This window comes from Eretmochelys imbricata, chromosome 3 (assembly GCF_965152235.1).
Source record: "Eretmochelys imbricata isolate rEreImb1 chromosome 3, rEreImb1.hap1, whole genome shotgun sequence".
Classification (NCBI taxonomy): Eukaryota; Metazoa; Chordata; order Testudines; family Cheloniidae; genus Eretmochelys; species Eretmochelys imbricata.
The window spans coordinates 98,283,423-98,299,175 of NC_135574.1; the positions used below are offsets into that span (position 1 = coordinate 98,283,423).

The 15,753-nt window shown below is 42.7% G+C and overlaps 1 protein-coding gene across 1 annotated transcript in view; it reads right to left on the reverse strand.

The window, feature by feature from the left end:
- PTPRK (protein tyrosine phosphatase receptor type K) overlaps positions 1-13,087 on the reverse strand; it is a 590,849-nt gene extending 577,762 nt beyond the window's left edge. Inside the window, exon 1 of the mRNA XM_077811738.1 lies at positions 12,985-13,087. Within this exon, the coding sequence (XP_077667864.1) occupies positions 12,985-13,087 (103 nt within the window). The remainder of the gene's footprint in view (positions 1-12,984) is intronic.
- Between the last annotated feature and the right edge of the window lie 2,666 nt (positions 13,088-15,753).

The window sequence follows — 15,753 nt, forward strand, 5'->3', positions numbered from 1 at the left end:
TTATGTCAGCAAAATTTATGTCACTCAGAAGTGTGAAAAAACCACACCCATGAGCAACACAAATTATACCAGCATAAGTGGTAGTGTGCACAGTGCTATGTCGGTGAGAGAGGCCTACAGACATAGCTACCGCTGCTCATTGGGGGTGGTTTAATTATGTCAACAGGAGAGCTTTCCTGTCAGCATAGAGTGGCTATATGAGAGATCGTACAGCTCTGCCTCTGCAAACTCTATAGTGTAGACACAGCCGCAGAAATGCAACACACTGACATAGAGGAAAGAGCTGAAGTATGGAATACCAAAAAACCAGTTAAGTACATATGCTTGAATGTGGTTTAAATGGTGTATAAACTGACCCAGCTGCCTAACGCTGTTATGCAACCACTGGACATACAAGCCAGTTGTGGAGTCTGACTCATTACTTGGAGGGACTGTGAATATGAAAGCAGTTCATACCTCAAGCATGACCTCATGGAGAGTTGTGAACAGGCCCTGAAAAAAAATCCCATCTAGTCCTTAGCCCACGTGTATATAGGAGGACTTCAAAGCAATGTTTCAAGGTAGAGAATAATCAACTCTTTAAGTAGTACGTGGTATCTTCTCCCCCACTCATGCAAGATACCATAAAGGCTTAACCCAATATCTTTGCCAAAGAAAAAACAAACAGGCTAAACAACCTGAATGTATTTATTGATTTAAATTGCTTTTGACATTCACCACCAAAACTAAAAAATACTAGCCATTGCCAAGTTCTTATCCAGGGCTTAAATAGTAAACTTGTAACCAAAGGAATTCTCCTTCCCTTTTGTCTTCACCATATATTACCGATATTGCACCAGTCTAACTATAGAACAAGGAGTAATGGCCTCAAGTTGCAGTGGGGGAGGTTTAGGTTGGATATTAGGAAAAACGTTTTCACTAGGAAGGTGGTGAAGCACTGGAATGGGTTACCTAAGGTAATGGAATCTCCATCCCTAGAGGTTTTTAAGGTCAGGCTTGACAAAGCTCTGGTTGGGATGATTTAGTTGGGGATTAGTCCTACTTTGAGCAGGGGGTTGGACTAGAGACCTCCTGAGGTCCCTTCCAACCCTGATATTCTAGGATATCATTTTAACAAAGGAAATTATGTTCCCTTTCAGACTGAGCTTTGTTTCAACCCATTCAGCAATCCAATGGTTATGCCATTAAAAGAGCTTTGTTTTCATCCACAACTAAAGCAGTTGTTCCTTGCTTTGAAAACAGAGTCATCTTTTAGACTAAAAAAAAACTGAAAGATGTTTGAATGGCAAAACAGCTATGTCCTGATCCTGCCAGTGAATAACTTAATACGAGTAGTCCTACTGAGCTCAACCACCACCCCACACCCAACTACTCATGTACGTAAGAATTGAGGCCCTAGTTTGTAGTTTTGTGCATAACCACCAATTCTGTTCCTGGTACAATTTAGGATGGACTACCAATATAACGTAATGTGTAGCAGGGGACAAAAAAAAAGTTAAGCTTGTGCCTTTTTGCTTCTTTAAACTATATAAGGAAAGGCTAAAAGGTTTGTTCAGGTTTATTCTGGAGGATTTCCTTTCAAAGGGATTTTTTCCCCTTGGACTTGTTTTTTTACATCAGAAATTCAGGTCCCATCTAGCCTAAAAGAAACCAGAGAATCACATAGCAACTGTGGGGCTCACTAGAGAGAACAGTGAATGGAACTCAGAAAACCTAGCTCTATTCCCACTGAATGACTTTGCCACTAGCCCTCTGAATGACTTTGGCCAAGTCACTTCACCTCTCTATGCCTTATTTTCTCTTTGTACAGATGGGGAATGATGTTTGTCTTCTTGAAATCTACGGATGAAAAAGGCTATGTAAGAGGTAGGTATTACTTTACCACAGGAGTGTCTGAACTGCACACGTACATGATGATTACTACTACCTCAGCGACCACCACCTCGTACCAACACCAATTTTTCTGTCTGCTCAAAGAGCTATAAAATTAAAATGGCAAAAAACTTCATTCCCCTACTTTGGGATTTCCTCCGAGACCTCTTTCCCATCAGCTTCCCAAGAACTCAGTTCAACTCCAGATTTGGTCACTCAGGTTTTTTAATTTGGCATACAGGAAAGCTCCAATGAATTAATCAGACTCAAGTGTGGGGGTGCGTATAGATGTGCCACACATTCAATGTACATAATCATGAATCAGCTTATACACATGCTTACACTTAATACATCGTATCACACACTTTACAGTTGGTCTACCAGTTTTTGTAGCCAATCCCCATCTAGATCATGAGCTGTTCACGTGCTGAATTACATGCTAAACCACAGCTGCAAGTTATCACAAGTTTACTATCCTATTTCTTTTCAACTCGCTACATCTTTTACATATTGACAAGGCTCCTGTAAATTCATGCTTTTCTCATTTTTTCATGCCCTTGCTCACAATAGACCTACAGTCTAGAGTTAAGGTTGCCCAGCAATAGTTCATGCCCTTCCAGAACTACGCCATTCAAACTTGTGAAAACCAGGAAACACAAGGTTAAAGTACACGCCCACACAACCCTAACTCTGCCCTCTCTGAGAGCTCCAAAACACCCATACTTTCACTCTGCATTTGCACTGTAAAGAAAAGATGCAACCTAAACCTACCCTATACTCAACCACTTAGGCCAGGTGTACACTAGGAAATTAGGTATGTATAACTTTGTTGCTCAGGGGTGTTAAAAATTCACATCCCTGAGCAATGTAGTTAAACTGACCTAATCTCCAGTGTAGACAGCACAAGGCTGATGAGAGAATTCTCTGTCGACATAGCTACTGCCTCTTGGGGATGTGAAGTAGCTGTGCTAATGGGAGAAGCCCTCCCATTGGTGTAGATAGAATCTTTGCTGCAGCATTTTAACTATAGACCTGCCCCTAGTCTACTTTCATGACAAAACACCACGTTTTGGAAATTTAATAACTCTTCACACTAACTCACAGAATACCACCTAAACCTATACTTTCTCTTACCCATTATGAAACCCAGAGACTTCTCTCATATCCCAAGTCATTACTGATCTAATTATGGTGGTAAAAAAAAAAAAAACCCACCTCCCCCATACCTTGGTACAGAGACAACCTGTACAATTTTGCAATAGCGTGTCAAGATACTCATGCTCCCTTTCCTTTACTCAGACATGTACTGGGCACTACAAACCCTGATCTCTTCACATCATAATCACAGCTCTGGCTCATCAAGCTAATCCCCATCTCTTCAGTGAACAAACAAATCTCTAGCTACCTGTTCCACCCACTGCCTCCACCATTCAGTAAGCACCAGTTCACACCCTGAATGCAGCTGCAGTACATGTAGATAATTCCCAGTACTTACTGCCTGCTCTGGGAAAGCAGAGGTAACATTACAAGGACATGTTCCTGAATTCTGTATTTCCTGGTTTTCATAAATTTGAGTTTTGCTGTACTTCATGTTCTGGAAGGGCATGAACTATCACCAAGCAACTTTAACTGTGGATTAATTATTTTTATTTCTTTGCCATTTAATACCTGCTTAACTTCAGTGACTAACCGTTCAGAGAAAGGACATCTATGACTCAACACCTTCTCCCTTCACTTAAGGGGCAAGAATTAACAATATTTATCTTCCAAGGCCCTTCAGAAGTCCTCCAGCAAAACCTGGGAAGATCAAAGTTGACGTTCCTTGTGTTTCTAAAGGTTAAAAAAAAAAAAAACACACACAAGCAGAGAGGAACAAATAGACCCACATCTTTCAGGCCCTTTTCATTTATAAAGCACTAAAGAGGCAGAAGTCTATTATATATATATTTATTTGCAGGTCACTTACAACAAGGCTATATTCATCTCTCAACATGCCACTCTGAAGAAGCCCTCCTCCACAGGAAGGAAAATAGAGAAAATACAGAAATTGTGCTTTCAAGGGAAACTGAAGTTTAGCAATTGTACAAAATATAAAATTGCCTTCTCTACTTTACATTACTAGGTTTTGACGACTTGCCCTTCTACTAAGTATTGACTGCTGTCTCACTGCTAAAAATCACAAAGACTTACCCCTGCATTATATAAGAGGGTGAGAAAGAAATTCAACTGTGCTCTCCCACATTTAGTCACAGAGACAGTATCAGGAGGAAGCCTCAAGAATTGCAAAGATACATCTAGTCCCCCATTCTGATTTTAATCCCCCAATCACCATGCAAAGCCTGAAAGATACCAAATGACAAGCTGTTAAAAGTGGAAGAATTGTTCTGTTACCACCAATAAATACAGAATGAAAATTACCCAGTTTTTGTAATTTTCACTTGCCACTCTTCATGGGACATCAGGAACCACCGAGTGAAACATTCAAGTATTAAGGCATTTGTGCTTATCAACTGTAAGGTATGTGTACACAGTAGCTGGGAGCTTGCTCCCTAGTGCAGGTAGACAGATGCTAGCTCTGCTTCAGTCAGTATGCTAAAAATAGCAATGTGACTACAGTGGCATAGACAGCAGCATGGGCTAGCCACATGAGTATTTATCCACAGGGTCGTTCAGGTTTGTGCTCAGCTGACTAGCCTGAGTCGCTGTGGCCACACTGCCATTTTTAGCATGCTAGCACACTCCCAGCTTCTGTATAACCTAGGATGATGTAAGCACTTAAAGTCAATAGGTATTTTAAGCCAAGCTACTAAAAACTATAGAAAAAATAATACATGGAAATGCTACTTAGCAATAATCATAATTAAAAGCTAAAACATTTATAAAATTAAGTGTTTCCACTCCACAAAGGACATAATTTATCAGAAGCTGTTAGAAGTTATTTTAATTAGAATCAAATTTGTTTTGTCAGGGCATTTTTCTCTGCCAGCTAGTTATCTTCAAAGCCAGCAGTATGGTTTTGCTTTGTTATTACAGTAAGGGAGAGTGATATCTATATTTCACACATACATACACAAAGCATACAACTCAACCAGTCAGTGTAAATATCGTCTTTAATGTACAGTAAAAATAACATGAATATGCAACCATTAAATTACAGAAGAGAAAATCTGGCTTTAAAACAAAGGCCTAATTCATAAGTACCCAAAGTGAGACAGTTGGGAGAGTGTGAAAATATTGCGTTTTTCAATTAATCTAGACAATCGTATGATTTTCTGGGAACTGAAGCAGTATTAAACCACAGGCTTACAAATTCACATCTTTAAGGGCTCAATCCTGCAGCCACTTACTACCAAGAATGTAGTCTTTCCATGATAGCAAGCTTAGATCCAAGCTCGATAGTATAATCGTGCCATAAATATGTCACTCAATTACTTCACTGACAAAACAGTGTTATGGCTATGCCAATATGCACTGTCATGGTATTATGTCAACCAAACCCATAAAAAAAAATCCGCTCTCAAGGCGTGTAGAACAGCTGTAAATCAATATATTCTATCTCTCTCAGATGAGATTTAAAACAGTTTTTAAGTGTAAAAACTAATGTGTGTTCCCAGAAAACAATACAAAATTAAAAAGTTTTGATGCATACTTTCTGAGTCTATAAAAATTGAGGGTTTTTTCTTTGTTTCGCTGGATAAAACCTCTCACTGATTCTGGAAAGTATTTGTTTTGATTTAAAAACATGACAGCCAATAAACCAAGACTCTCACTAAAATAACTTTTACATTTGGGACAGCAGTTACTGAAATGAAGAATCTCACTCTTAAAATATAGGGATTTCACCCTTAATATGTAGTATAATGGTCCCAATCCTGCAAATTGGCCAAAGGCAGAATTACACAGCTGGGGGTCATATGAGGTTGCAATTAAATACAAAGAGAGCTGAGGAACAACCTCAATGTATTCTCGACTCTGCATACTGCTGCCAGGCGGGAGATGGGCAGCTTTTTACTGAATTTTCTTGTTTTCATTGGTCTGTATCTTTGAATCTATTCAATATTTTAGAACTGCTGGTGAATTCTTGAAAGTAAGACAAAATCTTGACTCACAGACAGGGATTTGACCATGGAAACAGACAGAAGAGCAAATGGACCATTTAAACACACTTAGAGATTCGTTAAGAAAAACACACCTAGAATTTTTGTGGAAATTAATTTCAAGAACAAAAGGCAAAACAAAAAAACATGACTGTTCCTTCAGATACAAACCGATCCATGGTGTCAGTGCCCTAAAATTTTACATTGATTTTCCCAACCCACCCCCATCCTGAACAAACAAAAGCAACTGAATTGCACAACTACCTGCCAAGTGCTAAACAAAGTAAATGGAACTCCTTAAGTGTGTCAACAATCCTCACAATAGTCAACTGTGACCTTACCCTCCACAATTCAAAAAAAATTACTTACTTTAAGAGTCTACTGAATTGCTCAGCACCCACATAAAGAAATGATTAAATAAATATTCAACAAGCAACCTGGCAGGGGGGAAGGGGGCGTGGTATTGTTTAACTAGAACTATAAACTTTGGTCTCTAACACAATATTGCTGCTGTGCAAGCATAAAGAGCCTATTATTTTAGGAAACATTGCAGCTAGTGTTGCCAACCCTCCAGTTTTGTCCTGGAATCTCCAGGAATTAAAGATTGTGTCATGTGATGAAACCTCCAGGAATATATCCAACCAAAATTAGCGACCCTAATTGTAACATGTTTTTTATTCTCAGGCATTTGTATAAAATTGCTTATTCTATGTTATTATTTCAACAGCATTTTAATAGTTCTTCAAAGTCATATACACTATAGTCTGAATGTACAGTAACAGAGAAAATAATTCTACCTTCCTGCTCACCACCAAACAAGGTGTACAACATAGGAGCAGCAAGAATGTGTTTTGAGCTATACAGTTGATCAATGAAATACAGTTTCTGTGACAAGGTTTACAACCAGAATTATTCTTTAATGTTATATGCCTCATTTTCTGCCCACCCACCAGTTCACACGACCTATGTTAATGAAAAAAGCATGCACCACAAATAGTAAAGCAACACCATTATTTCAGATGGTATCTAAAGTTTTACTAGATGGAAACTAACTGTTAAGTATCACTAATGTCTGGTTTACACAAACTGCACTCTGGAACTTAATCCACATCTCACAATTGTAATAGTTTGTCCATTAATTCTGGCCCCACTACTGCAAATAATTATGCAAGATTGGGGCCTTGGATTAACAAGCCCACATACAAGAGCAGAGGTGGGCAAACTACCGCCCGCAGGACCGTCCTGCCCAGCCCCTGAGCTCCCAGCCGCTCCCCGGCTGTTCCCACTTCCCCGCAACCTCAGTGCACCGCGCCACCCACGCTCTGGCCCACCGCTCCTGCTGGGCAGCGTGACTGGCTCTGGCCGGGCTGCGAGCTCCTGCTGCTCTGAGCAGCATGGTAAGGGGGGGGGGGAGGTTGGATAAGGGGCAGGGGATCTCGGGGGGCAGTCAGGGGACAGGGAGCAGAGGGCAGTTCGATGGGGCAGAGGTTTTGGAGGGGCAGTCAGGGGATAGGGGGCATTGGATAGGCATGGGAATCCTGGGGAGTGCTGTCAGGAGGCGGAGCAGTCAGGAGACAGGGGGGGTTGGTAAGGGGTGGGGTCCCAGGAGGGGGCAGTCAGGGGACAAGGAATGGGGGGGTTGGATGGGTCTAGGGTTCTGAGGGGGCAGTCAGGGGGTGGGAAGTGGAGGGGGGGGCCAGGCTGTTTGGGGAGGCACAGCCTTCCCTGCCCAGCCCTCCATATAGTTTTCCAACACCGATGTGGCCCTCAGGCCAAAAAGTTTGCCCACGCTGTACAAGAGATACCAACATACAAAGGAGAATGCTAATATATTCTGTGACAACATGGCTTTAACTATCACCAAAGCAGTTTATCAGTTTTTTAAATATTTTTTTAAATCTTAATCTTCTTTAAAATGTTATATGCACACACAGACTGCGTATATATAAAATTTGACTGTATGCTACACACAACTTTGAACATAATCAGTAAGAAAATACCAACCAGACTTTAGCTGCTTTAATACTAGAGGGGTCACTCAGTTTCAAAAACCTTTTTAATTCCTAATCTAATATTATTTTTAATATTTTAGTAACTGCCTAAACCTTTTATACAATGAGATAAACATGAAATATTAATAATTTCATTTTAGTAAGCCTGGCTAAAGATTTTGGTATGTTTCCCTATATCAAGGTTAGCTCTTAGATTATTATAAATTCCTTATAAAAGAAATAACACTTGTATTGCTCTACTATATCAGATTTCAAAGATAGTAAAGTTCTTTCTTTGAGAAAGAAATTCTATTAAACTTTAAATGAACATATTAATCAAGGGCCTAATCTTGCAATCCTTATACATTTAGCCTTTGCTCATCCAGAGAGCCCCAATTTGTAGAGACTACTGCCATGTAAAGTTTTCAGGTTCATTCCTTAAATTTGTAATATATTTTACAAAGCCTTGACCTTTTAAAATACAAGGACCTTATGTTTAAGTTGTTTTAATTATCCCTATTTAAAAACATGTTCTGTGAGATAAAATTTTAAATTTCAGAGCTTTAGGCATATGAGGCTGATCCATCTTTAAGAATTTTAGTCTAGTGTGTTGTATTTAACATAAAATAAAATTATAAACTGTTGTAATGGATGTCATCTCAGGCAATATAATAATATTGCTATTAAAGCTGGATGAAAGCCAGTAAAAAAATTTATTTTGTTTTTTCAAAATTTAAGAAGTCTAACTGCTATTATTTAATACCATTAAGAAGCATCTATTTATAATGAACAAATTGTAAAATTGATCAGTTCCTTATTCAACTGCAAAAATCATAGACTGAAGCATGTGCTGTATCTGAAATAGCTAGACTTCTGTGAACTTCAGGCAATGTCAGAATGTTTTAGCCCAGAGTGTGACAGGCATATACCAAGTTGAATGCCCACGTTCCATTACATCTTAAAAAACAAGAAGGATGAAAAGCAGCGGCAGCATAAAGCAACAGTATACTAAGGGGCAGAAAATGTTAAAAACGCTTCTGCCTGCACCATTGCAAAGAAAAAAATTAAACACCTACCACGTGTCATCTATGTATGATGGGGCTGGGGATTATATGCCAGAGAAAATTTTCATCTGTAGCTATTTCCTTTCAAAATTCATCTTGCTCTTTTTTCTTTGCTGTTCTCATTTTTTCCTGCATTTCTCTTAACTTGCTCTGCCTCACCTCCTTTCCCTGTGCTTTCATAGAATACATAGGGAGGGAGTGCAGGCATCACAAAACCCATTTGGAGGAGGGATACATTTAACAAGACTGTGGGCCACAGTTTGGCCAAGCCTGTAACATAGCACATCACACAATCCAACCTGAATATTAACTTAAACTGTCTTGGATCTGGCCACTGTTCATAGATTGAAAACTGTGTGAAGGACTCAAAACAAAAGAAAATATCATTTTGACTGATATGTTGTACAGATGTCAGTGGGGGTACTGCAGATATTGGTAGCAGACCCAAATTGAGTCAACATCTGTATTAATAACCAGGAAGAAAGGATGAATAGTAACATTGTTTTAAATTCTTATGAGTTGGAGAAGATGAATACAAATACAAAGGAAGCTGGAGTGGAATTAAAATGAGCTTTTAACTTGGAAAACGGCAGGCTAATACATGAGGAGGGGAGCAGGAATCAGTCAAAGGAATGTACTCAGAAAGAAGTAATGCTACTAAAAAACTTTGGGGTGCTAGTCAGCAGCTAAGAGGATGCGTCTTTGGCTGTATGCACAGAGGCATCTCATCGTGGGCTAGAGAGAAGGTCCCTCTCCATATGGCAGGGGCACACCCTCACCTTGTGTATTGCATATACTTTTAAACCCTTTGATACAAGAAAGATGTCAGGATTCTGAAGAGAATTCAGAGAACAGAAATAATTAAGGGCTGCAGGGATTGGCTTGTGATAGTGAAAGAATAAGTGTATACAGCTTTCTTTACTAAATCTGGGACATTCATAACTAGACTAAACATCAGGAAACACATAGTAGGGAACAACTCTGCACTGACAGGTGGATGGACAAGGTAATTTAACATGACTTTTCAGCCACAAGTGTCTCGATTATGATGCATAAACACAGAATCTTAAACTTCCATATTCTGTAGCTGATGTTGTCAGAACATGCTATTTTTCTTCTAAGCTTTAAAAGAGTCTGACTGAACAGGCTTCTAATTGATGGAGTTCTGATCAGTACAATACATCAGCACATCCTATGCTTAGCATTAAAAAGTGAATGCATTAGCTACTGAAAAAACTACTGAAATAAATTAATCCCATGTCTTCCTACAGATTCGGTTCTTCAACTCACTCAGGCTTTACCTACTGTCAGAATCCTACATTCTTCTACTCACTGTAAATTTTAAGGTACTGACATAACTTTTTTTGGTCTCCGTTAAATACCAAAACGGTTTCATGACATGTTCTAAGACATGAAATATCATGGGAGCCTAGGACACACAAGTGACCACACGTCTATGTAAATATACAAGCTTGTGAAAGCAAGGGTCTTGAAGCAGAAATATCTCTCTCTCTCTCTCTCTCTCTCTCTATATATATATATATAATATATGGTACATTGATATGACACTGTCAAGTCAGTGTTATTTCATATTGCCATAGCCAAATCATCAGCCTAATTTCTATAGTATGATGCATACATAAAGGTATTTTCTGCCTTAGCGTAATACTTTAGCCATCCCTGTAATATCAACTGTAAGGAGAGCAAGTGCTGCACATCTTGTATTCCTCTTTTCTTTTCCCCAGTGAAGACCTTTACCACACAATACATAATGTTTACCTTTGCTAACAATTCTATAAGCATATATTAAATTATTATACACCTCCAAGTCAGTCACATAGGACACGTAAGCCGCGCAGATCAGCACAACTTCCATCATCACCTTATCTTTCTTGATTAAAAGAAAATTTCAAGGTTCAAATCTTCTAACGAAGAAGAAGAAATGTATTCAGGAGAACAGAACAACACTATTCTCTTACAATTAAAATTTTACACTTCAGCTGCAATGACAACAGTATTTCAAATTCTCATGAATACATACATATACCTTCAATCACAGCCACATTCTAGTTCAAATTTTCGATCAACTAAGGTCCCAATAAGATAGGGCCCAAACATCTTTTCAAACTCATGCGCCTGACGGGGGGGGAGGGGGGGGGGCAAAGACTCTTCTGTACTATTCTCATATGTAATGCTTCATATGAAGAAACCAGCCCAAAATGCGATTTCCATCCTACAGTAGAAAGGCATGTAGCACATTTACTGTTATACTACTAACTGACCACACTCTAAACACAGCAATTGCATTCCACTTATATCACTCCTTGTCTACCATGGTCAGAACCTCTTTTATTCTGTATGCTGTATTTCATCATCTTTGCTTGACTGCACCTCATAGAGTGCCTGTGCTGCCACCTGAATATTTGCCCCCTCTCACTTTTGAGCCATCTGAAATGGTTACAACTCCCTGGTTGGGTTTCCCCACCCGCACCCCCCTTCTGGTGTTGTTTTGTTTTTTAAACTGGGCAATCCCCACATGTTTTCATTGTGGTGGTGGTGGTGGTGCTGTAAACTTGCTTCAGTTATCCTAAGAACAGCAAAAATCTATACACTCCTCTGAAACGTGAACTCTTCCACGGTTTCATCGTTTTGACTACCTCTTCTGCAAAAGCAAACGAACCCCGAGCGGAAGTCACCATTCAAGTGGTTGCATGCGGAGGTGGGAGCTTGGTCAGGAAAGTTCCTAGTCTGACAGCAGAGCGCGGACCCAGACCCCTCCTCTTATTTACCAGGTAAACTATAAGGGTTGCCACCGCACAGAGGACCGGACAGCAGAAACCAACAGCGCTTCGGAAAGTTGTCCCAACGCGTATAGGCAACCGAAGTGCAAGGGGAAAGAAGAAATCAGCCTGACTTGGGGAGCAGCTTGTTTGCTTAAAAAAATCAGACTGCGACGGCCCAATGTGTTTTGGCAGCCCCCTCCCTCACTTGGAAGGGGGGAGGGAGATTGGCCGGGGGGGGGGGTGGTTAAGGCTATGTTAAAACTGGGATTATTACCACCCAGCCAAATACACGCCGCCACCGCTTCGCGTTCCAGAGTTGAGAGTTGCAGCTGGGTTTTTCCACCCCTTCCTAATAAAACACTTCTTGGAGGCGATTGGGAGGCCAGCCCACCGCAGAAAACTTCGGTTTGATTTGCTTTTACGTCCCAGATCCCGTGCTGTGTGTAGAGAAGGCGCCCGATCGGAAATAAACCATACTACACCAATGCCCAAAACATAGGGAGCTATTCCCCCAGCGCCGGGGCCGGAGAGGAGAAAGTTCCACGAACAATGGGAGCGGCAACAAGCTCCGGCACAAACGCTACCTGGGAAACTGGCTAGAGGAGAGGGAGAGAGTTGACGAGGCATTTACATGCCCACGTCGCTCGCTCGCTCGCTCTCCAAGCCCCGCAGCAAGGAGGCGCAGGCCGGTGAGATCCCCTCGGACACGGAGAGCCCCCCCCCGCCTTTTCGGGGTGCGGAGCGTGGGGGGCCAGGCCCCCCCTCATCCCCGCGCCTAGGAGGAAGGAAGCTACTGGAGGCGAGCGCTGGCGGTCCCGCACCGAGCCGGGCTCGAACGCCCAATCCCTGCGAGCCCCGCAGCTCCGGCGGGAGAACCCCGCGACAATGCCCCCTCCAGGGCGCCGCGGCCCGGCGAGTGCCGCTGCCGCCAGCTCTGCCCGGGGGAAGCCACCTCCTTACCCGCCCGGGGCGCCTCCTTACCTGAGCTCCAGCTCCCCTCCTGCTGCTCCAAGCTCTGGGAGAAGCAGCCCGGGCCGGAGCGGGACCCCACACCCCCTCCTCCCCCAGCACAACAGTGCACCCGTGGCCGGCGCCTCCGCACCTGGTGGGCGCCGAGCTGTAGCGGGCAGCGCGGGCTCTTTTCCCGGAGAACCCCACCGCCCGCGGGGCCACTTACCTGCCGCGAACTGGGCTCGGGCTGTTCCGAGCTGGGCCGGCGACGGGCCGGCCAGCAGGACGAGCAGCGGCAGCCAGGCGGCGGCTCCGGCTCCCGGCTCCATGGCGAGTTTGGAGAAGTTTGGGGAAGAGAGGCGGGCTGGCCCCGAGCGGCACGCTCCGCGGGCAGGGCTCGCCCGGAACCCCTCACCCAGCTGCAGCCACCGCCTCCTCCTCCGCGGCCCTCGGGCCCGCCCCCGAACCACCCCGAGGGCAGCACCAGCCCGGCGCTTCCACGCTCGGCAGCGGCTGCTCCCCGTAACTCCAGAGTTACTTTGCTGCCGCTCTGCGAGAGGGGAGGGAGGAGCCGCGCGCGCACGTCAACCCCTCCGGCTCCCAGCGCCGGGCACAGGGAATGTGGGACTCCGGCCCGGAGCACAGGCGCCGCCAGAGCGGGGCCCGCCAGCGCCTCCTGCTGCAGACACGCGGACGTGCAGCCTGGCGGGCGGCCACTGGCACACCAGCGGCTACGGGAGCCACCGGGGCCCGGCCTCCCTCGTGTAGCAGCCTCCTCTCCCGGGCAACGGGTGCAGTTTCAGCAGAAGAGGGAGAGATGGGGAACGATTCTGTCTCGGGCTGTCGCGGTCCCTTTTCTTCTCTAGAAAGGGGAACAAAGGAGAAAGAGGCTGAATCACAAACTCGCCCCTGCACTGGCAGCCCGGAATCATCCTAGCCACGGGTTAGACTCGCTCCACACTCCCAGTGCTTTGCTTTGGCTGGAGTTCCTCTTATTTTAAAATATAAATACTGTACTGGAGGGAGGGGGATATTATTTCAATGAACCCCCATATGCAAAACTCGACACATTTTGGAGCCAGTCTATTATATACAGGCAAAGAGTCCTGTGGCATAAGCTTATGCTCCAATCCGTCTGTTAGTCTATAAGGTGCCACAGGACTCTTTGCCGCTTTTACAGATCCAGACTAACACCACTACCCCTCTATTATATACAGTTATCATTGGGATGGGGGTGTATATACACACACATTCTCTCTCTCTCTCACTCTCTTTGGCAACACATGTAGCTTATAATGCCATTAAGTCTTATTTAACTGCATTGGCACTGGAATAAACCATCTACTCAATTATCTCCATACATACTATATAGGGGCCCGATCCTTTCTCTCACATGTTGTTCCCACTGACTTTAATAAGACTGTGCCAGGGCAGGTATTTGGCTGTTTACAAGATCCAGACCTAATGTATGCTATGCAGTAAAATCCTGATCCTCCTGCACCACTGAATGCCGTGGGAGTTTTGCCCTTAACTTGAATGGACATCGGATTAGGCCCCTTAAAAATACTTGAAATGATAGGTAAAGGCATCAGTGTTCACATTTATTTACACCAGATGACATTTCCCCCCAATTTTTAAATGTGAACTTGCTTACTGAAGTGTGTTTTCCTCTTTGCCTAGTAAGTTATAATTAGGGATGTTACGAAATGATTGCAACAAAACCTGAAACCACTGAAAACAGACAGGTTTTGTTACAGGCTTGAAATTCAGCCCAGGTTCACCAAAAGGTTTGCTATGATTCAAAACCCTTTCCAGCCAACTTGTGCCAGTTGGTAGGTTTGCCTCTGTACCCTGCAAAACTCATGGTTTCACAGCAAAACCAGGTGAAACACAACATGTCAGATTATTTTCTCATTATTTGAATACAAAGCACACACAAGTATGAACTCATGTAAATAAAAATCAAATAAAATATTCTCACAGGTCCTGTGTGAGGTAATGCCAAGATTTCTTCTGCTCTTCCTGACCCCTGGATTTGTGAAAGGGAATTGGAATACAGTTAACCTACACGAGTATAGCTGTAATTTAAAATCTAGGCCCTGGTCATTTGATAAGTCTTCTCAGGATCAGGGCTAATGTATTAGCTTTCAATGCATACACAGAAAACCCAGCACAAAGACTTTTCTCTAAAAAGGAGGTGTTGGCTTTTTAGACTTTTATTGTGTAGCGGAATCAGATTATTGTGCCCAGGTAAATGTTTTATTTGGGTGGAGTGATTGAAAACCAATCCAAATGTATTTCTATGGAATACAAATAGCTGCGCTTCAGAGAACACTGAGTCTTTGTTTAAACTGACAGAACCAGGGAAATTCAGAGTTATATGAGCGTGACACATCAACTCCTGATCTAACTGCACTGGTATTTTAGGTGTTGCAGAAACAATGGGTCATCTACTGATTTTAGGTACATATACTGCAGTTCCTATGAGCAAGGAGAACCAAGGACACTTTGTTAGCTCTAATTTTGAATGTATTGATTTAAATTAAATCATAATATTATCTTCAATTCAAGTTTTTGTATATACACAAAACCCTGAAAAAAAATTATATATATATATATATATATATATATATAAATTGTACAGGGAAAAGACTGATTAGGTCATCTAGACCCCTGCAGCTGGATCCCTGTGGCAGACCCCTGAACCCATACTGGCGGATCTCATATTGCCACACTAGCACAGGGGTCCTCCTCTGTGGATCCACTTGCCCGATTGGGGCCTGTAATCCATTCCAGTGCCAATGAATACCTACAGCTACAGTATATTTACAAGTGGTTTATCCAAACTAGTTTTCACATCTTCCAATGGTGGAGTCTTCTGATTTCCTCTCTTTCCAGTCACTCAAAGGCTTCTCATTACAGCCAACATTATTCAGGTTAAGGAGCAATGAATGGACCTTCTTCCTTTAGAATGAATTCTGCTTTTTAATTGAGT